The sequence below is a fragment of the Amphiura filiformis genome, chromosome 1 (genome assembly GCF_039555335.1).
Source record: "Amphiura filiformis chromosome 1, Afil_fr2py, whole genome shotgun sequence".
NCBI lineage: Eukaryota > Metazoa > Echinodermata > Ophiuroidea > Amphilepidida > Amphiuridae > Amphiura > Amphiura filiformis.
Genome location: NC_092628.1, coordinates 12142670 through 12170206, shown reverse-complemented (window position 1 = coordinate 12170206; position 27537 = coordinate 12142670). Strand labels below are relative to the sequence as shown.

Below are 27537 nucleotides of genomic sequence, written 5' to 3'. Positions count from 1 at the left end.
ATGGGACTATGGGAGTGACCCCCCAGGGATTCCGGGATTTTTCACTGTTTTTCATATCATGGAAAAAGGGAAGCTTTTAGCCCTATAAGATTCCCTTCTTGACCATGCTGCTCAATTTCAACATCCAATTGGATGACTGTGCTTTTAAACATCTTGTAATTGTAGTTGCAATTCTAACATAACATTGTTTAAAACATTTATGCCGTAAAGATAGACATTATTTATGTCTATCTTTATCAGAATTATACCATTACCATTTTTTTTTGCAAGTAGCATTAATATTTTGTGTGTTTTTATCATTGTTCAATCAGCCTTCCGGCTGCCATTTTTGTGATTTTATCAATTAACCTTGGATAATAATAATAAATAATAACAATTATGGCATAAAAACTTGGGACTCCATTTGTTGTCATTCTCTTTCCAGGTCTGTTTTATTTTAACCCTTTCAAGGATACAGGAAAAGAATGAAAATTACTAATACTAGATGCCAACTTACAATGTAGGGCTGTAAAAATAACTTTTTTAGCTAAATTTAGCTTTGATTTCATTTAAATTTCTGCAATATTAATTTCTGTATTATTTTAATTGACACATCTTACACGTGGGAATCAGTCTATATAAGGATGAGCATTGACCAATGTAGAAAGCCAAGAAGATGGGCTTGAATTTCAGGGAGGCCATCCAAGGCCATTTCCTGCCCTTTTTTCAGTTTTGGCCTTGGTGCCTCAGATCTTTGCAAACTTCAAGGCATTCTTCATCACTTTGGCCTTGGTGCCCTTCTGTCTTTAATAGCCCAGTGGATCAAAAATGGGTGCCCCAAAAAATTAAAATATGAAGCCTGCCAAGTAGATGGGATACATGTACTTCCCATTTCTGTCACATGAATTCAATGGACTATTCCAGTTGAAATTCATACACCCCCTGGAATAGCCCAATATGCATACAGCAGAGGAAGAACTCAATGAAGCTAGCTCTATTACCCGGTTGGGAGTTGGGACTATAATTAAGCCTAATTTAATTGCCCTTAAGGGGGTACTATACCCCTGCCCAATTTTGTGCCTATTTTTGCATTTTTCTCAAAATTATAGAGCATTGGTGACAAGTAAGATATGTATATTATAGGGGCAAGGACTACAACTACTGCACTGGAAATTTTATTTCAGCACAGACAACAGTTGTGGAGTTACAGTCAAAAATGAGGGAAACCAATATTTGATCAATAAATCAATAACTACTTGCCTTGAGTTGCTGAATTTTCAGTGCAGTAGTTGTAGTCCTTGCCCTATGATATCCATATCTTACTTGTCACCAATGCGCTATAGTTTTTGAGAAAAATGCAAAAATAGGCACAAAATTGGCCAGGGGTGTAGTACCCCTTAAAACTCCAAAGTCAGGGTCGGTGTGTCCATTTAGTTTGCTACATTAAAAACTCAAGTTCACCACCAATATATATAACAGTGTTTCCTTTAAGCATTTTGCTGAAGGGGTATTTTCAATTTTTTTCCTCTGAAGGGGTCCATGCCATGACATTGCACAAGGGTTTTTTTTTAAAGATATTTTTAACAATGTGTGTGTTTTTTGGAGAACCCAATTTCATCTGTGCACCCGGGGAGTACTCCCATTTTGGTGGTGACGTGTATGTAGGGCCGTTAAGACCCCTGTTTCAGCATCGCTGTCACCCAAAGACCCCATATTTTCACTCCCATATATTGACATACGTCATATGCCCATGAAATTTTTTCAGTAGCCTACCCTGAATAGACCCTCCCTCGGGTCCATGGAGAACGACTGGTAATGTAGATTACATAGCATTAAAAATCAACCCAATACATGGACCCTCCCAGTCTGTAAGCAATTTGCCTTCCAGCTCCCAGCATTTTGTGGGAGTTCACTTTTACCGATCCTGGGTCAGGCGCACTTTCTACATACCACATCCTTGTTCTCACTACATTAACGTTTGTGTAAGCGACTAAAACAACGATATTGTATCCGACCAATCAACGCAGCTTGGCAGCGCGGGGATATTTGAAGAGGCTTCCCAAGCTAAATAATGTGCAAACATTTGCAAACCGCACACGATAATATACGCAATATGGACAATAGGCCTAAGTCCTAGTCGAGTGGTTGCCTTTTATTATTGCGCGTACCATGGGTCTATCAGACGCGTGCCAGTTGAGCTCAATACCTCTCAGTTGTTGACAAGTGTCCCATCCGATCTTACGTCACATCCCGCGGCATAGCTTTGTGCTACCATATTTGAATTGAAACTGGGGCGGGGCTTTCGTAATTGACATCGGAATCACCGTGCTTTGTTGAACGATTATTTGGAAGGGAGATCTCCAATAGATTGGACCAGTCGAGAATCAGCGCTCAATGGACTTTTATGCGTTCACTTATAATACTGAGTATATTTCTATATTGCTGAATGGTTGATTGTGTGTGTAATCAGTGGCGTCGATTTGTGGATGAAGAGGAATGGGTTTTTGGCATTGAGGAAAATAAGGGGGGGTTACAGGACTTTTGCATTTTTTTCATAGGGAATTATGTAATTATTTATTGTTACATTATCCAGAGATGGAACCGAACCGAGACTGGGGGCCAGTCTAACCCTGAATGACCCCTTTTTTTAACAATTAGTCCTCAAAATTGAAAAATAAATGAGTTTTGTCTATTTTGTACTGTAAAATTGGATAAAAAGCTATTTTTGATTGTTAATGATGTGAAATTTTGGGCACTCCATCCCATACAAAATCACCCCATTTTTGACATTGCCAACACCAAATGACCCCCTTTTTTCTGAAAATGTCTACACTGATAAATCCCTACTCCCTAGTTTCATACGCTGATGGGCACAGGTACATCACTTTCATATTCGAGTACCCCGGTCTGCCACCCAAAGACCCCTTATTTTCCCTTTCAATCTGTCATCCAAACACCCTTATTTTTCCATTTGAACATAATAACATTAATTAACAAAGCTATTTGAAGCCATTTAGAACTATAGAAATTCAATTTTCGAGGCTTCTTTTGGCTCTCACCCAAAGACCCCATTTTTTTAAATCATATTCTCACCCACTGACCCCTTCTGGCCCATCTCTCACCCAATGACCCCATAATACTTTGTCAATTTTGCTCTCACCGAATGGCAAAAATTATGCCAGTGAAAAATACGTGCCCATATGACTCTACGGCACTAGACTATTTCCAATAAGCCCAATCGCCATTCTAACTTCTGGTTTTTGAGAGCCATATGGAAACGTAGTCTCTTTTGCTCTCAAGAGTGTTCACTGACTCATACTACAGGAAAATCCCTATGTCGATTTCAGTCGGAAGGCATCCCTTGTCATATTTTGACATCTTAAAAAAATCCAAAAAAGATACCAACCCGGGCCGTTCAGCATTCTATATGTTATAGTTTTCCCTAATTTAAGCTGTAAAAGTCATAAATGTAGGTTATTGTCGCACGGCGGACGGAAATTAAAAGCCCACCTTTCTAGTTTCAAAAATGCCTGATTTTCAGCGTCCATACTGTAACGAAAATGGATTTTCGCTCATTCTCTAAAAATTGGTTATTTGAGCTTGTGTGAGGCTTTATGGTCTTATTTTTGTATTGTTACACGTACCTATCTCTCTTGGACTAGTTATCATGATTTTTATAACCAAATTTGATCAATTCTCGATTTTGATGTTCTGGTCATGCATTTTTATAAGCTTACTGAATGAAGAGTATTGTATTACTCACCAGTCACTGATTTGGTCGCCAGATTTTCATGATCCAAATTATTTTATTATTCAAATTAATAAAAGTTTACAGTAAAGCACAGGTGGAAATACTACCAAAATTACTTTTATTGAAATCTGAAAAGAATTTCAGCTCAAATTAATTGATTTCAAATGATGTGTTTCGTGCATATTTTCGATCTGGGAAAGTTTTGATTTGTTTACTTGTTGCCAGTTCTTTGTCGATTTTGGGTGTAATTCTCTGAATCTAGTAAAGATTCTGTCAAATTTGCGGCCCTGGCAACTCGCTTTTAATCCTGGAGATCGACCCCGTCTGGGGATGTCATGGTCGGATTCTCGCTTGTCTGGGTTTGCGTCGCGTTTGTTTTTCATGTTTTTCAGTCAATCAGAAACCTTTTTGATGAGTGAGTTCTCGTGAGCAGAATGTGCTGTTTATTGCTCACGAGAAAGTACGATAAATTGCTCGCGAGCAAGGAAAGTGATTTTTCTGCTCACTCAACTCTCGTTTTGTGCGTGTTTTCGCGATAAATTGCTCACTATAAAAGCGGCTGCTCGCCAAAATTGCTCACTTTTTGGTTTGACGCTGCCAGGGGCAGTCACGCCCCAGGTCAGCTCTGTCACAGCAGATTTGAAATGAGACTCATCGGGCATTGGAAGTGATTGCCACTCACTGCCGTAGCCTCGCTTTCCTTGACATTGGTTCACTAAATTTCAGCTTCGATGTGGAAGACATTTAATGCAATTTATGGGAACTTTCAGCCAAAAATGATGGTCAAAATGTAGCAGACGACATGCAGCCATGTCAGCAGTGTAAAGTGGGTTGTCATCTTCGAGCCTTTTTCAAGGCTAGCCTAGCTTTCTCCACTTCGTAGTTTAATAATTTTTGGTTCCCATGAATGCTTAATTGTCTCCCTCGAAGATAGGCCTATAGAACTGCACCATTTTTAGCATCTTTACAGTCATAAATCGGTAAGCTTAGGTGGCCTAGGCTGCTGCCTTGAAACTTTTAGCGCCTGTAGGTGGCCTGGAAAGTTTAAGCTTACTTAGGCTCTTGGGCCTTCTGCTTCTCTTGGACATCTTGGTTCATCGTGACTGTTAAACAATGGTTTAATCATCTTAATTTAATTACGATAGAATATAAAAGGGGAAGTTCCTAGTCTTCAAGAAAGGCTAAGCTTAGCCTTGCATTATGATGTGCATGCATGCCATGCAGATGGTGGCTCTGAATTTAGGTGTTATGGATTAAAGGCACACTCGTCGTTTTATGAATTAAAAGGAACTTCCAGTTTATTCTATCAATTGTGCAGTTCTATCTTAAGCAGAATCAAGGAAAGTACGTGGAAAATCTGCCAGTGACTTCAAAATTAATTAAATAGGCTGAAGCCTATTATTTTTCTGATTTATTTATTGATTTTTATATCACGAAGAAATTTGACTTCTGATTGGCCTAAATTGCTCAATTGCAAACTGATAGACAAGCTGGCATCAGTCGAAAGCTCCCGCCATGAGTAATATTTTTAAGAACCAGTGAAATTCGAGCAATAAGAATAGTTCACCATTTTAGATGGCATTTCGTACAGTTTGTCTTTTTGTCCAGTCGTTCCACTTCCAGGTTCCGGATTCTCAGTATTCACCACCGCGGCCCAGCCGCGTTACAAATTTTTGGTGGCAGCTTGTGTGGATGAACTTTGCTTCTTAGGAGAGTTGACCTTCTTCATCGATGATAGACCTACCGAGTACTGAGAACGTCCGGAACAGCCTGGACATGAATTTCGACATTCCATGGTAAGCTTACCTGTGGCTTCGCAGCTCTATTTAGCCTATGGTGTTGTGTGTATACTGTTTCTTCGCCGCTACGCCGGTTCTACGCTACCCATGCCATGTCTACGCTACCAATGCGATGGTGATGTTTGTGTGTTTGTGATGTCTGAACTGAGTCTGAAATGCTTCAAAGCCTTTTGAGCATGTGCCGGTATTCCTTGATGTTATTATGGCCTACAAATGCAGCTTCAGAATTGAGTAGTACCAAATGACTAGTCTATCATCTTTTAATATGCAATGATGTAATTGCAAGAATTAACAACTGCATAAATGTTCTTCATGTTAACTTTTATCAAAGTTTTTATACTTTTAGTGTTGCCAGATGGCCTACAGTCACAGCCTCATCTTACATTATCTGGTGGTATAGCAATCCTAAGGTTGGTAGACAACCCAACTCCGAAATTAGATAGAAAATACTGTGGATGGTGATCTAGGCGCTGTAGCAGGGACTACAGGCGCAGCAGCAGAGGCTCAAGGCGCTGTAGCAGGGGCTGCAGGCGCAGTAGCAGGGGCTGCAGACGCTGTAGCAGGGGTTGCAGCAATGGATAAATACAGTAATAGGCGCCACTGCCCATTGAACTGGTAGTAGTCGCAAGGCCACGTAGTAACCACCCGGGGTTCCCAGAGAAGGTGCTCGATTAAAGGAGTGAGGAAGAGGGAGATATAGCGCCATGCCTGGAAGATGTATTTTTACATGGGAATTTGTTGGAAAGGACCGGTCCGCTTTTGTTGATACCTCCGTTGTAGCCAGGACGAGCAGGGTAAGCTCAGCAGCTAACGGAGATGTGTTTTTTGATCGCAATGGTTGAGTAAGCGCCATTGTTTTGATCTGGTACTACGCCTTGAGACGACTACTACAAAATGGGTGGAACCTTAGGATGATTGCAGGGAGACTGTACAGTGAGAGTGTGTGAGACTCTTATCATTCTACTTAAATTACATAAACTGAGAGAGGTAAGATGTGGCTGTATCAGCTGTGCTGTACTAATTGTACAGTGCTGCTGACTGGAAATTAAGAATTGAGTGGCTACCAACCAACAACTGTTTACGCCAATTTTGACATTTGGCATCTAATTTCTTCAAATTATAGATCTCACCTGGGGTGATGAATAATACCCACCTTTCACATGTATGACTCGTCAACTTGCTGCCCGGGCTTGCTGCATATAGGGTCCTACCATGTATTCTGGGATGTTGACATAATTTGATGCTTGCAGTACTGATCACACTGTAATATTCATTATCAATATTTCCTACCTACCTTTCAGGGAGAGATGGTTTGGCTACACTCCACCTTGCCAACCTTGATGATCAACTTTATTTGATGGAGAAGAAAAATCTAACATATACCTTCAACATTACAAAATAACTGCAAAAATGTCATGTTTTATGATATTTTATTGTTCAACCAACTTTATTAATTCTGATGATTTGGTACTACACATTGTACATGTACAATACATGTATGATGCTATCAACTTGACTGGGTTAATGTGAATTACAGAATGTACCATTGCTTTGCTTGTGTAAACAACCATCTTTACTAGTTGTATCTTTTCAGCAATGGTTCATCAGTCAGCATGTGGTGACGGTGGTTCTTCAGTCTTCGATGGTATTCAACCTGGAGATGGCACGCACCTGGGACATGTTGCAATGAGAAGTTTGACACTGGTATTATTAAATTTATTCTCTACCTTGGGCTCTATGTGGGATGTCATGTGAGTGATGGTCTGAACCTGTTCTGATGAGAGCCCTGTGCTAGCTACATGGTGTGATGGGATGACTGCGCTACGAGTGTGTATGGTGAAACTTTGATGGTTCTTCCAACAATACCAGTGTTAAATCTTTTCAAAGCAACATTTCCCAACTTGAGTCTTGACAGGGTGACTCCCACTGTGATCTGGAACGGAACTTGATTCAGCATGATGTCAGATGACAGGCTACCAGTGTGATGGTGTACCAATACAAGCTGATGAACATCTGTGATAACCTGCATAAGAAGACTACACAAAGATTCAGTTAATTCAGCATGTAAAATTTGTAAATTCACACATCAAAAATCTAGCAAATAATTTTGAGCACAAAATTTTAATTGATAAATAATTTATCTTTGAATTTTGAAAATTGGATTTTTGGAAAATGAAATTTATATGAATTTTGGTTATTTTCAAAAGCTCAGAAAGTGAAATACTATTATTTCTGATATCAAAATTGTGTGATGAATGGAAACATTAAAAGATTTTAGTTCATTCTGGATAATTGGAAATTTGAAAATTGATTGAAATTTTGAAACTTGAAATTTTGGAAGATAAAAATAACCTTTGTTTACATTTTGATAATTTTGAAATAGATTTCTGAAAATAGTTTGAGATGTTTTGGAAAACATTTGATTATATTTCTGGAATAACTTTTTATACTCAACTTCAGTTAAATTTGAAATAAATTTGCAAAATTTAATTAATAATAATAAAATTTTATTGAAAATTCAAAACAAAATTAAACTAAATTGAAATTGTAGAGTAAGATTTTATAATATGTATTGTGTGCTCAATGTTGACAGGGATTGTCTTGCAAATGTCTTCCTGGCATGCCTGGTGCATGGTGCTAAGTTTTCTTTAAAATGCTTCTTAAAGCAAGGTGCTGGAGACCTGGTGGATATGTTCACGTGTCACAAGACTAATAATTTTTGGCAATGATGAGTGCACTAAAATGACTAGGTATGGCATTGGTCGATCTAACCAGTTTAAATCCTGTGCATTTTTTTTTAATGAAATTTTGGCTTTCAAATTTTTTGCAAATTTGATTCTCTTTTGAATGTTTTGAATTTTAATAATAGTTCACAATTTAGATTGTGCACTTAATTTAGAATTAAATTAAATTTCGAGGACTAAATTCTTTTCAGAGGTGGGGGTAGTGTAACGAAAATGGATTTTCGCTCATTCTCTAAAAATTGGTTATTTGAGCTTGTGTGAGGCTTTATGGTCTTATTTTTGTATTGTTACACGTACCTATCTCTCTTGGACTAGTTATCATGATTTTTATAACCAAATTTGATCAATTCTCGATTTTGATGTTCTGGTCATGCATTTTTATAAGCTTACTGAATGAAGAGTATTGTATTACTCACCAGTCACTGATTTGGTCGCCAGATTTTCATGATCCAAATTATTTTATTATTCAAATTAATAAAAGTTTACAGTAAAGCACAGGTGGAAATACTACCAAAATTACTTTTATTGAAATCTGAAAAGAATTTCAGCTCAAATTAATTGATTTCAAATGATGTGTTTCGTGCATATTTTCGATCTGGGAAAGTTTTGATTTGTTTACTTGTTGCCAGTTCTTTGTCGATTTTGGGTGTAATTCTCTGAATCTAGTAAAGATTCTGTCAAATTTATGCCCTGGCAACTCGCTTTTAATCCTGGAGATCGACCCGTCTGGGGATGTCATGGTCGGATTCTCGCATGTCTGGGGTTGCGTCGCGATTGTCTTTCATGTTTTTCAGTCAATCAGAAACCTCGTTGATCAGTGAGCTCCCGTGAGCAGAATGTGCTGTTTATTGCTCACGAGAAAGTACGATACATTGCTCGCGAGCAAGGAAAGTGATTTTTCTGCTCACTCAACTCTCGTTTTGTGCGTGTTTTCGCGATAAATTGCTCACTATAAAAGCGGCTGCTCGCCAAAATTGCTCACTTTTTGGTTTGACGCTGCCAGGGGCAGTCACGCCCCTGGTCAGCTCTGTCACAGCAGATTTGAAATGAGACTCATCGGGCATTGGAAGTGATTGCCACTCACTGCCGTAGCCTCGCTTTCCTTGACATTGGTTCACTAAATTTCAGCTTCGATGTGGAAGACATTTAATGCAATTTATGGGAACTTTCAGCCAAAAATGATGGTCAAAATGTAGCAGACGACATGCAGCCATGTCAGCAGTGTAAAGTGGGTTGTCATCTTGAGCCTTTTTCAAGGCTAGCCTAGCTTTCTCCACTTCGTAGTTTAATAATTTTTGGTTCCCATGAATGCTTAATTGTCTCCCTCGAAGATAGGCCTATAGAACTGCACCATTTTTAGCATCTTTACAGTCATAAATCGGTAAGCTTAGGTGGCCTAGGCTGCTGCCTTGAAACTTTTAGCGCCTGTAGGTGGCCTGGAAAGTTTAAGCTTACTTAGGCTCTTGGGCCTTCTGCTTCTCTTGGACATCTTGGTTCATCGTGACTGTTAAACAATGGTTTAATCATCTTAATTTAATTACGATAGAATATAAAAGGGGAAGTTCCTAGTCTTCAAGAAAGGCTAAGCTTAGCCTTGCATTATGATGTGCATGCATGCCATGCAGATGGTGGCTCTGAATTTAGGTGTTATGGATTAAAGGCACACTCGTGCGTTTTATGAATTAAAAAGGAACTTCCAGTTTATTCTATCAATTGTGCAGTTCTATCTTAAGCAGAATCAAGGAAAGTACGTGGAAAATCTGCCAGTGACTTCAAAATTAATTAAATAGGCTGAAGCCTATTATTTTTCTGATTTATTTATTGATTTTTATATCACGAAGAAATTTGACTTCTGATTGGCCTAAATTGCTCAATTGCAAACTGATAGACAAGCTGGCATCAGTCGAAAGCTCCCGCCATGAGTAATATTTTTAAGAACCAGTGAAATTCGAGCAATAAGAATAGTTCACCATTTTAGATGGCATTTCATACAGTTTGTCTTTTTTGTCCAGTCGTTCCACTTCCAGGTTCCGGATTCTCAGTATTCACCACCGCGGCCCAGCCGCGTTACAATACACAGAGATTTCATGTCTTTCGCCGGCTGAGTGATATTCCTGAAGGCCGTATTCCTGAACGTATTGGCCGATGATGGCGGGGTTTTTACAAGCCGACGTTCTGTCTTCTTCCAATTCTTTCTTCTGGCAACCATTGAACCAATCGTGACATTTTGCGTGACTTGCCACGTTTCGCCCTAGCTCTCTTATGCTTTGACAGATTTCAACCATACTTGAGCCAAATGACCACTGGGCTAGACCAAACCATCCATTTGACTTTGACCTGGCTTTGACCTTTGACCTTGACCTTATGGCCAAAAATGTTGATTTCACAAAAAATGCTACTCCTTCCACAAATTTCATGCGATGAGAACATGGTTATATCATGTGACTTGACTTTAGTCGGTGTCTATAGGGTGTGCTCAGATAAGGGGTCAAAGGTCATTAAGGGGTCATTTCCGGTCAAAGTCTAAAAAATATTCAAAAAATCACTGTCTTTACAAATTACATAGCAGAGAGTCGCCATTACCACACATGCATCGCTACTAGCCAGGGTCTTTAGGATGCCTACAGTTTTGGGGTCAAAGGTCATTAAGGGGTCACTTCGGTCAAAAACCAAAATTATCAAAAATGTTCAAAAAATTTTATCTCAAAAGATAAACAGACCAGAATAATATAACCATCATACCTGAATCAGTGTTCCCTGATGTATGCATGGTATTTTTATTTTGGGGGTCAAAGGTCATTAAGGGGTCACTTCCTGTTTTTAGCTGAATAACTTCAAGAATTTTTATCTCAAGAACTAAACATGTTAGAATTTTTTAATAAAAATTGGAACAATGCATTTTGTCGGTGTACATAAGGGTTTTTTTTCATTGAGGTCAAAGGTCATTAAGGGGGTCAAAAGGTCAATCAAAAATTTTAAAAAAATCAAAATCCATGTATAAGTTGAAATTAAGAGCCAATCTCCCTTATTGTGTACGGATTTGCAATACAAAAAAAAATAGAATTGTCTCTAAAAAATAATTTTGGTACATATTTGCACCAACAACTCACATGTAAAATATGGCGTGCACAGCGCCCTCGTTCAACTTGAAAAAATTCTTGAAATTTCAGCCTCTCTGAGCCTTACTTGCAAATGGTAAACTTTGGAGGTGCATAACATTGTGCGCCATCATCATCCCAACCTGCATTTTGCATTTTTTTATTTTTTTATATGGTTACATTACAAAAACCAAGAAAAAAAATTGGGATCTTGATGGCGCACAAAATCAACAAATCAATGATTTGATGAAAAGCGCCCTCGTGCAAACTTCCAAAGCATCATAACGGGCTGCGCCATCAAGATCCCAAGTCCGAACAAGTTTGAAATTGAAGACCTCCATGGCAATTTTCATTTTTCAGCAAAAATTTTTTGGGATTTCGTTGGCGCACAGAGTTAACAGAGGTCAAAGGTCAAAATTTCCTATTTTCGCACATTTTTGCATGCCTGTATTATTGCGCGCCAACATCACCTGACTCTCCGAATAGGATTTCATCAAAAAAGAGGTAATTCTCTGCAAGAACTGAAAAAATTAGCTTGGGATCTCTTGATCTTCATATTTTTCTGATTTTTTGAAAATGGACTTAGCCTCATTTCGGAGGTCAATTTGACCTCTTTTTCCCACTCGCACAAAGTATGAACTTTGACCTCTATTGAATTAGTGCGCCCACATGATCCCACTTTTTTTTTACTTGTTATCAGTTATACATAAGCCCCTTTATCCAATCATCCAAAAAGTAAGATGGGATCTTGTTTGCGCACATTTTTATTGTGGGTCAAAGTTCCACTTTCGTGCTGCACATAGGCAAATATGCATCACTTTGGCACAAAGCTTGACCTTTGACCTCTTTTATATTAGTGCGCCCACATGATCCCAATTAGCTGTTGCTTGTGTTTTATCTACTGGTCGCCAAAGAAGCTAGACGATGACTAATAAAATTGGGATCTTGTTGGCGCATCTTTTTGTGATGCAGTAAAAAGCCCACATTGTGCAGCGAGTGGGAAAAAGAGGTCAAATTGACCTCCAAAATGAGGCTAAGCCCATTTTCAAAAAATCAGAAAAATATGAAGATCAAGAGATCCCAAGCTAATTTTTTCAGTTCTTGCAGAGAATTACCTCTTCTTTGAGGAAATGCTATTCGGAGAGTCAGGTGACGTTGGCGCGCAATAATACAGGCATGCAAATATGTGCGAAAATTGGAAATTTGCGCCAACGAAATCCCAAAAATTTTTTGCTGAAAAATGAAACTTGCCATAGAGGTCTTTAATTTCAAACTTGTTCGGACTTGGGATCTTGATGGCGCAGCCCGTTATGATGCTTTGAAGTTTGCACGAGGGCGCTTTTCATCAAATCATTGGATTTGCTGATTTTGTGCGCCATCAAGATCCCAATTTTTTTCTTGGTTTTTGTAATGTAACCATTTGGTACTTTAAAAAATGCAAAATGCAGGTTGGGATGATGATGGCGCATGCGATGTTATGCACCTCCAAAGTTTACCATTTGCAAGTAAGGCTCAGAGAGGCTGAAATTTCAAGAATTTTTTCAAGCTGAACGAGGGCGCTGTGCACGCTCATATTTTACATGTGAGTTGTTGGTGCTAATATGTACCAAAATTATTTTTTAGAGACAATTCTATTTTTTTTTGTATCACAACCCCCCTTATTCATGTACATAATAAGGGAGACTGGCTCTTAAGCTGAAATTCACCAGGAATCTTTCTTATGACATCCTAAGCACAATGCAAGAGCAGTTGACCCCATCCGTGACCCAAGGGTCAAGTTATAGGGGTCAAAGGTCAAATTTCGAAATTGGTCCAATCGAGCTCAAATTCAACAGGAATTATTCTTACGACATTCTAAACATGTTAAAAATATTTATGACCCCAAAGGTCAAAGTTTAGGGGTCAAAGGTCAAATTTCTAAATTGCTCAAACTTGACCCATTAAGGGTTGTTTTACAATCAGGGTAGGCCTACACAGATTGTCTCACTGGGGGTGAAAAATGAAGTGTCTAGTTTTTCCTCAATTTATTTGTTTTTGTGTTGTAGATGGGTCAAATAGGAAATCTGTAAAAATTTTAGGCGTCAAGTGTTCAGAGTTTCAAGTTATGCCAGAAACATGTTTTTGATGCACATGTTTCTGTATACCCAATTTTTCGGAGAGGACACATTTTGACGGAAACCTGACGTCCAACTTTCAAACATGTGATAAGTGTAAGTGGACTAAGTGTTTATTATGAGTTTGTAGGATATGTAAGTGTTTTTCAAGAAAATATAATTTTAGTCTTGGGTCAATTTTAACTATGGATTACGAGCTTGTATTCGGAGAGGACATTTTTTGACGGAATTTTCAACATAAATTTGAAGAAATGGTACAATTCATGAAACAGTCGAAATTTTACATGGTTCTCAATTTTGAACAATCATGTTTCAAACATTACTTCTGAACTGTCAAAATATGTTTTTATGTTATTGCTGGCAGTGATATATCATTTGCAAAGTTCAAAAGGTCAAATGAGATGGCTATTTTGTCCCAAAATCATACAGAAATGTATATTTTCATCATTTGCTAAGCATTTCAAACAGTTTCTTTGTGGCTGTAGGTGGAACTAATAGGGGCCAATAATTAGGCATGGCAACTTTTAATCATAAGTTAATCTAATATTTGAAACAGGGCACAATATGGTACTCAGCCCAAATGTACCCTGATTGTAAAACAACCCTTAACAGGTCGGCTTGTGTGTCATGTCTCGCATGACTTTCTATATAGCTCTTGTCTATATTCTCTTCGTAATTTATTCCCCAAAAATATTATGTTAAAAGTTTTTCTGATTGGTTAAAAAATGTCGTCGGACGGTAGGCTCAACGTGAAGCCCCGTCCAATCACGCTAGTCGTGACCTGAGCGTAATATGCAAATTCTAAAGTGGCCGGATGTTGTGTTGCTACGTGTGCTGTGCACTGAGTGATGCATAATGCATTGCCCATGTTTGTTGATCACTGACCTGTGAAGATAACAAGCACACACACAGAGTATGCACAGAGCAAACTGTTCAACATTTAAAGAGACTTTTGGCCCAAAACGTTTCCATATGGTTTGACCTCTGACATATCGGAAAAATTGACGTAATTATTATTAATTTTCTTAATTTTGTCATAATGTTGATCATTAAAAATACTAAATAATTAATTTATACAATACTAATATTTTTTATATTTGTTTTAATTATTCTGAATTTTCTGAATGACTAATTGAATTCAGGTCATCTACGTCCAATGACGTCATTGATTCAGGTCAATTTCCGGTTCCATATTAATTAGACGAATGGACTTACATAGGATTACACAGAGAGATTTCTTGCCAAAATTTGACCATTTCTATTTAGCTTGGCCCTACTTTGTCTGTGTTATGTGAAGAAGGACAGCCTTAAGTAAACGTAGCCTTATACGATGGACAGTTAGTATCAGTTTGTGAATGAGGACATCGTATAAGTAGGTATCCCAGGCAAACCTTAATTAACACATTTGCTATAGAAAAATTATCAAATTCGTGGACATCGTGGAACATACTCTTTGCGTGGCTGTGCGTAGTAAGCAGTTGTACGCAGATAGCCTCGCTAATATGGACGCGTGAGAGTAGCGCTGTAACTGCTGCGTGTAGTTAGCATGCTTAGTCGGCGGAGTAACAAGCGTAGTTGAATGTTCCACGATGTCCACGAATTTGATAATTTTTCTATAGTCAGCCAAATTCGCCTAGAACACAATACATAATTTACATAGAAATATAAAAGAACTGGCCTAAGAAGGAAACCTACATAAATATGTTGTCTATACTTCACTTAACCCAAATATATGATTTTTTATGGTGATAAGTCACTCGCACATGGAATTTTTGAGGGATTTTGATAGCAGTTCCATTAAAAAAGCTGCTATCAACATGAGACTAAGATCTAGAAACACCACCGAAATGCTTTTTGGGGGAATTTTGCTAGCTGAATCTTTTTGATGAAAGTCAATCTTTGACAAGATGTAACTTTGCTACGGAAAGTGCTATGAAAAAAGGGTTTTCAGTTTTGGCTTTCTTTACTCAAGGGCTTTAATTTGATATATAAAATGATGCAGTTTGAAGGCAAATTTGAATGCACCTGGCATACCTAGTATAAGTTCCTTGTACATGTTGTAGTTGTACTAGCCTAGACTAGACTCGCTTGCCAGTCCTATATACGCCGTATTGAGGACTGGCTTACGCCATTTTGGATGTCAATGGAAATACACACTTAACGATTTAGCCGGTTAGAAACTTGAAAAAAAATCTTTAAAATTTCATCAGTATATAAAAGTGGTACCAACCGTATTGTGCTTGCTAATTTTAAGACTCGGTTGAAACAAAATTAAGGATCGAAAGCATTTTAGTGTCCAAAAGGCAAAATTATTGTCAAAATTCTGTCGAAATCGGCACCCTTGCGAAGGGTTCAGAATTGAATCGGGAACGAAAATATCCGATCTTTGCGATCAAAAACACAAAATTACAACTTTAAACATACTATTGGCAAAAGACATTATTACCAAACAATATAGAATAGAAAATTTGACATCATTTTCTCAAAATATTGAAAAAATTTGCTCACTAGACATCGAAAAAGTACGCAATCCAATTCCCGTTCAAACGCGTGGGAAACTGATAAGTGCATAATCGTGACTAGCCTAGACCTGAGCTGCTGACCATGTGACACACATTTGTATTGGTTCAATCAAGCACTGAAATGCTTTCATTTTTTGTACTGGATCATGGATTATGTGCATCATGTGCAATATTAATAATTAACTTTATTAACTAACCCATGTCATGATTATATGTCAATACTACAAAATCTACATACAAATAATGTTGATTGTATTGCCCATTTTGCATGCTGCATTGCCATTTTGAGCTCTGCTCTCTGCGTCATGCTGTCTGTCATATCCCCCCTTGTCTAAACTTGATAAACTAACTTGACCAACACATTATTACAATTTAGAGGCAGGAACATAGATCTTACCATACAAAGTAAGGCTGCTGAGACTTGTAGAGGCTGATCAAACGCAAGAAATTCTCAATACCAGGCCACAAAACTTCGTGGAAAAAACTTTTTGGTACTTCCTGGTTGTTTTCAAAGGGTCTCTTTATTGCATACTTGTAAGATATATTAGACTTAAACTCAAAGTTGACCAAGTAAATAGAATAAATTTGTCATAAATTTTTGAAATAATAATTTGAAGACTATGTGATTTAAAATATTTTGAAAAATATGGAGGAAATGTGACAGAAATTATCATAAACCTTTTAATACTTGAACCAAATGCAAACAAGCAATAACCAAGTAAACATTGCAACCCAGAGGGCGGGTGACAGACACTTCCGGGGGCTCGGTCAGACAACTGACAGCTGATTTTGTTGTGATTACAACACAAGGAAGGGTTGAAAAAAATTATTTTATTACGCTGGAACCACAAGGTAATAAATCCATGTTAAAATACATGTGTCTTAAAAACATCTAGGTTGTTCAAACTTCAAATCGTCATTTGACTGCACTGCACAGCATGCTGTGCATGCATTGCCATGAATCATTTTACACATTCATGCATTGTGCAATGCAGGCTATGCACAAACCGTTCAAACCCAAGGGAACGTCCATTATATATGAGCCTTATATGGAAGTCACCACTTGACTTCGATTATTCCATGGTATATCAAAAGCCACAAGTACTTGAGTACCATCACCCACGGTCAGCTGACATTATTTTAGCAAATTTAAAAATAAATAAAAATACATTTATTATAAATGAAAATGAATCATGATATTATGATTTTAAAATAAATAAAAAATACAGGAATTATTAGTACTAGAGATTAAATAAAATAATAAACAAAGTCGTCATTTTAATAAATCATGACAAACTTATAAAATTAAAATCATGCTACTATGCTACTGTCCGTTCAATTAGCTTAGATTCTTGTATTTTTAAGATATTTGAAAAAATAACAAATTTTGGTCAAAGTCATCAAAGAAAAGTGTTAGCACAGCCTTAGACCCAATGTGATTTTAACTTTTCAAATTCCAAAGTTCAATTTAAACCCCCATTTCTTTTCAATTTTGCCTCATTTTAGGTAGTTACTTGGGTCCACCAAAAGGGTTCGCGACCTTTTCACAAATCGAGTGGGACGGTCCATTCTCAACTTAGGGCATAGACCCTATCGAATTCAGCAAAACAATCTGTCCACCAATCTGTCCTGCCATTTCAATTGTTATACCGTTCCGGTTATTGGATAGGGTCTATAGGTGATGATGGTCCACCTGTTTTTGTTGCACGAAATTATATATTGATTACCGTCGCTTTTATGCATAACATTATGCTGAGCATCATCTTTTTCCTAAACAATGACATTAAAATTATGGATTTCAACTGGTTTACAATGTAAATTGAGTTTTGTTTAATACCATCATTTCTTTCCAAGAATATATATAAATACGCAAGGAATGTATTTATATAAGCTGGGCCTATTCTGGAAAACCTTAGTTCATATTCACATTTTCATAACAACGTAATGTTTCAACAGTGGGGTTTCAACACAAATTATGCCTACTGGCAAATATAGCTATTTAGCTGGACAATACTTATTGATGCGGATGGTCGAATAAATACTATTTCAGCGCATCTAATTATTATGACATTCGTCCCCATTGCACTAAATGGATTGATTCAAAAAAGTTTATGGTACCCGACGCTCTACGGCTTTTTATAAAAATATCGCGGGAAAAGACCAAAATTGAAAAGAAATGAGGTTTCAAATTGAACTTTGGAATTTGAAAAGTATAAATCACGTTGGGTCTAAGGCTGTGCTAACACTTTTCTTTGATGACTTTGGCCACAGTGTTTTATTTTTTCAAATATCCTATAAATACAAGAATCTAAGCTAATTGAACAGACAGTAGCCTACAGTACCATCTAAATAAATTTAAATTAATTCATGAATGATAAATAAATGAAAGTTACCTCAAGAAATTAACAAAAATAATAACATAAACAAATAATATATTATACTTAGCTGTACAAATAAACGAAAAGGCACATAAAAAGAAAAAGATAAAGAAAAAATCTTTACAAATTTAAAAATAAGATAGTGATATTAAATAATAAATAGTAATAATAATATTAGGTCTAGTAATAATAATCAATAATATTTAAATAATAAAATAATGATTAATATTTATAATAATAATTTAATAATAAAAATAGTAATAAATAAAAATAAAAATAATAGATTATATAAATAAATAATAAATAATAATAAATAGTAGTAATATTATATTTAAAAATAATATTGATTACAAAAAAACATTAAAAAAAAACATTCATCCCATTCATTTATATCGTGTTATTTTTAAAAATATTATCAAACTTATTTCTCCACTGAAAATTATAAAATAACTGTAAACAATTATAACTAAATATATTATAACTAAATATTAATTGAGTGACAGCCAATCGATCAAAACCCATCATAAACATCCAGGCATCCATTGCCAAGACGGCGTAAGAGGATTAGGTAAATATTAAAGAACTAGTATTATAATAATAAAGGACGTTCCCTTGGGTTTGAACGGTTTGTGGCTATGCAGCCATTGTTTTGTTTGCATTTGCAAAGCATGATCATGATTGATCATACATGTACTACATGTACATGCCATAAACTTTATACCATATCATAATTACTGCGGGCTATGTCAGAGTTGACCTCAATGTTTATCAACAAAGGCAAGGCAGGGACTGGTATACATTTATATCGATATGTTTGAGTGACCCTATACCTGGTCCCATGTACCCATACCTAGTGTATAGAGTGACCCCATGGCATGCCATGGCCATGCAACTACTACACTGTGAGGTTGGTCGAGTGCAGATCCGTCGGAACACGCTTTTCAATACGCATGATACGGATAAAATGCTAACCTCATCGTGACATCATCCAAGCAGCAAAGTTCTTTTCCCATTGAAAAAGTGTTATCCGACGGATCTGCAGTCGACTATTCTGCTGTTCAATAGCCTTATTGTGATATGGCGGGAGTTTTAAAAACACGAGCGGAGCCCTGAACTAAATATGATGCGTGCACGTACTCAATACTGTATACTGCCAGACAAAAAACAATGGAAATTGTGATGATGTGTGCGCATACTGCCAGGCATTGACGTCAGAAGTCTTTAAAGCACAGGTATTTTGACAAATGCAGTTGAAACTTAATATGTTTTGTTTTCTTGTGGTGACCCTATGAACCTGGCCCATGAACTTTAGATTGACAATGACTGGTGTCTACAGCAGCTACTCCCTATTTCAGAAAAATACAGAACTAATTTTTTGGGATTAAAAAATATTATCTTGTTTTGCTAATAATAATTTTAAAATGAAACATAGCTAAATCCTAATCCTTTAGTTAGAACTAGCAATAAAACTAAAATTTTAATAATTGGCCAATTTTTGGAAATAAGGGCCAAAACATGTGTTTTTAGGGTGTTTTTTGTATGCTGTGACAATCAAGCCCAAAGACTTGGACTAAGACTAATTTCAGTATATGCATTCTAATTTTGGAAAAAACATGTTTCATTCTTTAACCACTCATTTAATTAAAATAACACAAAAAAGTGAAGTGTTAAGCCTATGGGCTGCTCTACAGTATTCCAAAATCCCATTAAAGATGAGAAAGCACTCTGCTTCCTCTTGTTATTATTTCGAACAATCTGACGTACGGATCAACGTTGAACCCCTTCTAAGCTGAAGTTTATAGTCCTTCTGATATGGATCCAAAATGGTTGCGCAGTACTCCAGCCGCGGCCTAACTACATGTAAAGTTTTGTAAACAACGGATTTCACTTCGGCTGAACACCTGCAGAGGTTTCTGCACAGGAAACCAATTGTTTGATTTCCTTTTGAAGTGGTAGGGGGCCTACTTTTTTGATATTGAATATAGCTAAAATTGAGGTTTGCCTGTCATTTGAATTAAATGGCCTTGTTTTGCAAATTAAAAAGGGCAACAGTCTTTCTCAACTCCTACAATCATGTCAACAGCATTCAATTTGCCTGTCCCAGGAGCAATGAACTCCCATCTAAAATGACTGGCAGACAGGTGGCTAGCTAAGACCCCTGGGGCTAAGACACTAGTACATAGGTAGCCTGTGGGAAATTCAGTACAAGTAGAATCACTCCAGGCATAAATGTATTAAATTTAATCATTTTCTTACAGATTTCATCTATGTTCTGTATACTCAAAGGTTTCTTTATTCTTTCTTTTAAACACGCTACAGATACACAAAGATGGTAGGTTATAATCTAAGACCTCGACAGAGAAATGGCCTGGTATCCAAACAAGAAGATCCTCCTGTGTTGGAGTCTAACAACACACCTGCCAAACCTTCAAAAGAGTCTAAACCTACCATGGGGGAATTGAATCGTAAGGTTCAAACCATCATCGCCAAATCAAGCTGGTGGGATCGGTATGGGGTTGACTGGTGCATCATCCTCTTGTCTGTATGTGCATTGCTGCCAATAGCTGTGTTGTTGCTCAGAAGCGATGACTGGGGCCCATTTTTAATTGGTAAGTAGCCAGATTTTGAGAAGAAATCCAAATTGCATCCAATCGAAAGTGATGTTTTCATGTTTTACCCCTAAACTATTTTTAAAAACCTTGCCATCTGTACAAGCCTCAAAATAAGCAGATCTGGACCAGGAGCCACACATTTGGAAAAAGCAGCTCCTGGTCCTGTGATTATCTAGCGAACCAGGAGCCATCTTTAAAGAGCTAAGAGTCATTTAAATTTCAATTGCACACATTAAATACAAAACCTGCTTTAACTACCAGGCTCTATTTAAAAAAAATGTAGCTGGTTCAGTGGTTCATCTGATTTTGGTATGGACCAGGAGCCAAAATGTTATGACCATTGGGTGAATGGCTCCTGGGTGGAAGCTTGCATCTGTATAGCATTGATACAGTTATGTCCTGTTCATAAAATGTTGTGAAAATTATTTGTGACCAGATAAATATTCATGTTCTTGAGTGCCTGCCCTGGTACCAATCATATGTTTGGCAATTTCCAATTTGTTTTAATATGTAACTTGTAAGTAGATTTTGCTGAACAAAACGCTTGTTTTGCTATTCTATGCACTTACAGCCTTCATGCATTGAACCAATGATTCAATCATAATATTTTCACATCTACCAATCTACTCAATTCCTACTTTCAGGTTTGGCCCTGCTTGGCTTAATACACAGCATGATCAAAACCAAGATCTCCCATCTGGCTGCCCATGGAGCACTCTGCAAATCTAAAGGCTGGAATACCATCTGGCAATATCTCTTCATTGAATTCTTTGGTTCATTCTCTGCAGTGTCATCAATGGATATCCATCTCAAAGTCCATCATCCTTACACCAATATCGTTGGATTAGGAGATTCCGCTATCTGGAGAGTCCCATTTCTTCCATGCTTCACCTACATGTTTGTAGCGCCTTTACTCTTACCGCCACTTACGCCTGTCGTTGCCATGGGCAATCTCATAGTTGATAAAAAGTTTGTAGCTGCCGTTAAGTGCTTGATTGTAGTCACGTGCGGTTTAGTTGCCAATGTGTGGTTTATCATGTGGGCCGGTGCCATGACGTGCACAAAAGCCATCATATGCATCTTGGTATATCGTGCCCCTATGGAGATTCCTTACATACATGTGAATATCTTCCAACATATCGGCTTGCCCATGTATTCAAGGGAGAATCATCCACCGCGACTTCAGCTGATGTGCAACGGCGCCCTCAATCTCACTCGTGCGCCGATCATCAACTGGTTCTTTGGTCACTCGTTGGTTGACTGCCATGTTGAGCATCATTTGTTTCCAACGCTGTCAGATAACATGTGCGCAAAGGTGAAGCCAGTGGTTAAGGAGTATATCCTTGGTCATGGGTTGGCGTATCAAGAAGAGGATTATTGGGATAGACTCAAACTTTTTGTTAAGAAGTACAAGGAATTAATGGTCAATGCACCTCCAATAACTGAATTTATTGGAATCCAATAAAAAGTTTAGTGTTCCAAGTTATTCAAAACAATTTGGCCTGAATTTGCTGTGAAGAAGTGATGCAAAAGGATTAATTACCATAACGATGGGTCAAAACTATTTTTGAATGTATTGCCCTGCACTAAACGTACACTTTACCTCTGCTTCGCAATTGTGATTTTATAGAAATGTCACATTATGGCGAGTCCATTTACGTTTCACTCGTACCTGTATGATTAGTCGATTAGTTGTCTTTGAAACGAGCGGTATTGTATTCAATCTTTGATTTTACATATATACACAAGCATGACAGGTGATAAGTGCAACGTACCTGCTTATAGTGTGGGCTGGGGGTAATACATTCAAACAAATTGTTGACCCATTGCTATGGTAATTAATCCTGTTACATCACTACTTCTACAGCGAATAATCATTGTGTATGCTCATACATGTACATGTTGGTAGACAAGCAAAGTACATGTAGATTTAAACTGTCATTCAACCACAGATATTGGAATCACACAAGTATATTGAGATATTTACCTTGATATTTCGATGTGTATACACACATCATCAGGGGAGCTCCAATGATGAACTGATGGAGATGAATGTCCTGCTCTCGACCTTTGATGTCCTTTCTATCAATCAGATTAGGGCATTAGATAATGATGGGATCTCAAGTCCTTGATCACGGTCGAGTGCTGGAATGTTCAATATATATACTTGTGTCCGGGACTTGTGTTAGATGACAGTTGAACTACTTTGCCAGAATAATGCTGTAATCAAAACCTCCATAGATTTTATGATGAATTCTGTAAATTGGCTCAAATTATATGGAAGAATCAGGAAGATGCAACATTAACTCAACTTATTATTATATGCTTGATTAGTGATATTGATGATGCTCCTGGTTATTGTTGTTCTTGGTTTTCATAAAACTAACTCTGTGCACAATCATAATTAACACAAGAGGGCAAAGTATATGGATAAGGATATATTCTTGTCATTCCCAACTTCAGAACAAATTCTGGTGTTCAGTGTTCGTAAATTCCATGTCAGAGCATATAATCCTGGGAAGAACCTTGATGAAACTGGTTCCAACATGATTCTTGAATTGTCACTTGGTCAATTGAAATCTACTGCTTTCAGTTATATTCTAGTAGCAGTATTTATATGCTTTTATTCAAAATTACACCTTAATTTTATGTATTTGTAACTTTGTACCTTGAAATTATTAGGTACATGTTATGCAAAATATCTAATCCTCGATTATGAGAGCCATTAACTTTTGTACGCACCATATTTGCGTCGAGCATACTACGCAAAGACCACATGCTTACGGCGCAATGCTCATCTTTTCAGAATTTGCCAATCACGGTCTTTGATCGCGCGATCGTGTTCCACAAAAAGTCCACTGATGTAACAGTACGCAGAACGTACATCCTCTCATGATCGAGAATGAGATACTTTGCCTGATAAGTACCTCTATCTTTGTACCTTTATAATGTAATTATTATTTAATTATTTAACTATGTAATAAGGCCTAAAAAATTGTTTGATTGGCATAACTCGACCGACCCTAAAAGTAGGCCTGACCCTGACTTTTTTCTCCTTTTTTAGCCAAAAAAAGTAAAATTTAAAAAAATAAATGAAAATAAATAAATTTAAAAAAAAGAAGAAAAAAAAAGTTCCAAGGCCTTTATCAAATGCAATTTACAGATTACAAAGTAAAAATTTAAAAAAAATCCCTACCTACCTACCCTAATTTTTTTTTAATGTCACGCCAATCAAACAACTTTTTTTAGGCCTAACAGGGCATCCTATGATAGCAGTGCCTTGTACTGAAGAGGCTACCGTGTATAAAGAAAGGATAAACTTAAACTATACCATTTTCCACCTTGATGTGGCAGTGACGTCAATGCGCATTTCATCGGGCATAGCTTAAAATCACAGGCATTCGCTCAAAGCGCTGGCGTAAAAATGCAAGCACTTAGAGACGCCGCATAGACGTGTGCCGAACAGCTGCCTCAACAGGGTGACGTCAGTGCCACAAAATGGTATAGTTTAGCATCTGAGATTTGGAAACTAAGTTAGGCCCCTGCTCTCCAACATGAACTTGCCCCCCCCCCCCCAACAAAAATTCCTGCTATGCCACTGATAGAAATGTAAGTCAGCAAGTTTACATGTATCCTTAATTGGTATCCAGGTAACTGATATAAATTAGTTTAAAATATTTATTGATTTTACATTTTACATTATTTGTTTATACTTAGCCACTTTGGCAATATTCCTGTGCTGTGTGTAAGACCATAAATGATGTACCAAAAACATATTGAATTTTTATGTAACACATTGTGTTAAATCCACAAATTGTAAATAATTGAGCGAAAGTACTATCCCCACCTGGTGTTTCACAAATTTATTGAATTTATAAATATATATTAATATTGATTTGATGTTAAGACTTAACATTTTCTTTCATTTTATTTTTATCCCATCAAAATGGACAGGAATTTGCCTGCTTGAAACTAACAGGCCACCAGGTAGTTGGAGATTGTGTGTAATTTCTTGGAAAATGTTATGAATTCCTGTGTGGTGATAACAATTATGTAACTGTATAGTAAAATAATTTATTTTATTGCAATATGCAAGATTTATCAATCAAAATGTAATAATTGAATGTAAATATTGGATTGTATGGTGTATATTATAAACAACATGTGTAGACAGTTCCTATAATTGACACTTTCCTGTTGTTGATGGGATGAACATCAATATCATGTATAAACAGGCACAAACGATTTACGCAGAAAAAAATAGCAAATTGCATGGAAACGTGCGGAAAAACAGCCAATTGCGCGGAGATTGCACTGAACTTTTATACATAAACACACATATAAAACAGGAAGAAAAAACAATGTCAAAATATGAAATTAAATACCGTGTCATGTAGGGTATATGTATTTTTAGCATTATGATAATCACACAATTTGTGGCAATTTTTGACCATTTTAGGCATTTTGAAAAGTGCCCTCTATCTGGAGTTTCCCACCATTTGACCATTTCATACTCTTTGCATTTGCATGCTTCAAAGTACAAAAACACCCTTTCAGATCATATTTCCTGTGATTTTAGTCACATAATCACTATTTTCACCCCTACTAGGAGCTAATAGGTACATTCCACATAATTATAAAAAATGATTATAAAATAACAAAAGTGAGGTCAAAAAGGGCATGATGTTAATATTTACCCCACCAATGGCAGGAAAGTGCCAATTATAGGATTTGAATTTGAATGCAAAACAATTATATATGTGCAAGTTTTATACTTTAATAGACCAAGATAAGCAATATAAATGCAACTCTTATAGACCTTTTTGTAGACGTTGATGCAAAGTTATGCATAAGGTGACCAAAAAAACCTGTGTTCTACGGGCGGGCGGAAATTTCAAGTAGGGCCGGTTGTGTTTTTTTGTTTTTTTGCAAATGACCCCATAAATAACCAAAATCTGTAAATATTTTGCAATTCGGGAAATACCAACAAAAAGATTTTGTTCCTGATATTTCTGAAATTTGGGTCGGCATTCATTTGTACAGGAAAAAGTTCCCAATTCTTGTGTGGGTCGGTCGGTCCCCGTAGAACAGGGATTTCCCCTAATATGCTTGTTCTATGATATTGGTTGTGGCAATATTTTTTAAATATACTACTGTAAATTATACAGCATTTAAAGTAACTTTTATAATCTAGATGTGACATATATGTGGTTAAATTATTAAAGTGAGTAATTTATATGATCAATCCTTGTCTAAAATGTGCACTCATTAAAATGGTTTAAGGGCTCAGATAGTGATGTTTGCACACAGTATTTTGTTGGACCTGAGAGCACATTATCATACACCAAATAGAAATTACTGCATTCTTCTGAATACAAGTCATGTTCTTCTAATATCTAATAATTTTGATTTTGTTGTTGTTGTTGAAATAATACTTAAATGTTATGGCAAATAATTAAAAATTTATATTTTTGACATTTAACAGTCCTCACAGTATGAATCTAATGATATGTACAGAAGGTGTACAGGTGTATGTAGCTGGGATGAAAAGAAGCTAAAAGATAGGGCCTATACATGAAATTTCACAAAAAGACAATTTTTATAATTTGCCATAAAATTTGTATTATATCGCCAATTTCAAAAAATCTAAATTAATTGATATCATCAGGACATTCCTTGTATTCAGAATGCAATTTGGTGTGTCTGATGTGCTCTCAGGTCAAACAAAAAATACTGTGCAAAGACGACTGTCACAATAATGTAGCCAGGGGGATATGAGGGCAGGTGTCCCTGTGAGAAGTACCCCCCCCCCTGTTTGATGTTGGTCACCCTGATATTTAGAAGTTTAGGCTTTTTGTACCTAGTTTTAGCCCATTTTTGACAATTTTACCCCCTTGAAAGTTGTCCATCCCTTACCCCCCATGAAAAAGTCATGGCTACGCTACTAATACTGCACTGTCACCTGAATCAGAATATCTTTTAATGTTGGGCAACATTTACCCGAACAACTCCCTCACACCCAATGACCCCATTTTTGTGTTGCTGTCAGCGAAAGAATTCTTAACAAGTTTCTGGAACTCAGGAATTGACAATTTTTTCTTCTGATGAAGTAGACATTTTTCTTCACATCATTTAACAATAATATTTTTAGAATACCATATAAAAATGTGTCATGTTTAATTTTGGCAATGTGTCTCATTGAATACCTCTGTTTACGAAAAAATGTAGCTTCTGTTTCTCACCAATGACCCCTTTTATGCCTAATCTCGCTAACTTGCACCCCCACACACCACCTGGCACCACACCAATGTTGGGTATGTCAAAGAACTTATTAGGCTGGGACCTGTGCGGCCATCTTTAACTTGTAAAGTCTGCAATTTTACACTAGTTTCAGCCCACTGAGTTGATGCCGAGGCTTGAGGCCCAGCTTGAGGTGGGTAGGTTCACTCAAATTGACTCTTGCATGACCTTCTATTCGGCCCTTTTGAAACTTCACTCGGCCTATCAAGTTGGGAGGATAAGGCTGTGGATGACAATTAA

General features: G+C 37.0%; 2 protein-coding genes across 3 annotated transcripts in view; one reads left to right on the top strand and one right to left on the bottom strand.

Moving 5' to 3' along the window:
* LOC140154934 (pleckstrin homology domain-containing family A member 1-like) overlaps positions 1-16514 on the bottom strand; it is a 66684-nt gene extending 50170 nt beyond the window's left edge. Inside the window, exon 1 of the mRNA XM_072177626.1 lies at positions 16405-16514. The gene's annotated coding sequence lies outside the window, so the exon portion shown is untranslated. The remainder of the gene's footprint in view (positions 1-16404) is intronic.
* Positions 16515-16747: 233 nt separating this feature from the next.
* Positions 16748-26242, top strand: LOC140154808 (fatty acid desaturase 6-like). 2 transcript variants are annotated; one of them, XM_072177430.1, is made up of 3 exons: positions 16748-16859; positions 20705-20994; positions 21642-26242. In XM_072177430.1, exons 2-3 carry the CDS (start codon positions 20715-20717, stop codon positions 22460-22462), a joined length of 1101 nt encoding a protein of 366 aa, XP_072033531.1. In that variant the 5' UTR covers positions 16748-16859; positions 20705-20714; the 3' UTR covers positions 22463-26242. The 2 variants fall into 2 exon arrangements, with proteins under 2 accessions (XP_072033531.1, XP_072033621.1); XM_072177520.1 differs by lacking the exon at positions 16748-16859 and adding an exon at positions 19546-19617.
* Positions 26243-27537: the final 1295 nt, after the last annotated feature.

Excerpts from the sequence above, each read along its gene's own strand:
- LOC140154808 (XM_072177430.1), top strand. The coding sequence starts at position 20,715 with ATGGTAGGTTATAATCTAAGACCTCGACAGAGAAATGGCCTGGTATCC. Across the intron at positions 20,995-21,641 it reads CTGGGGCCCATTTTTAATTG|GTTTGGCCCTGCTTGGCTTA; the intron begins GTAAGTAGCCAG and ends TCCTACTTTCAG.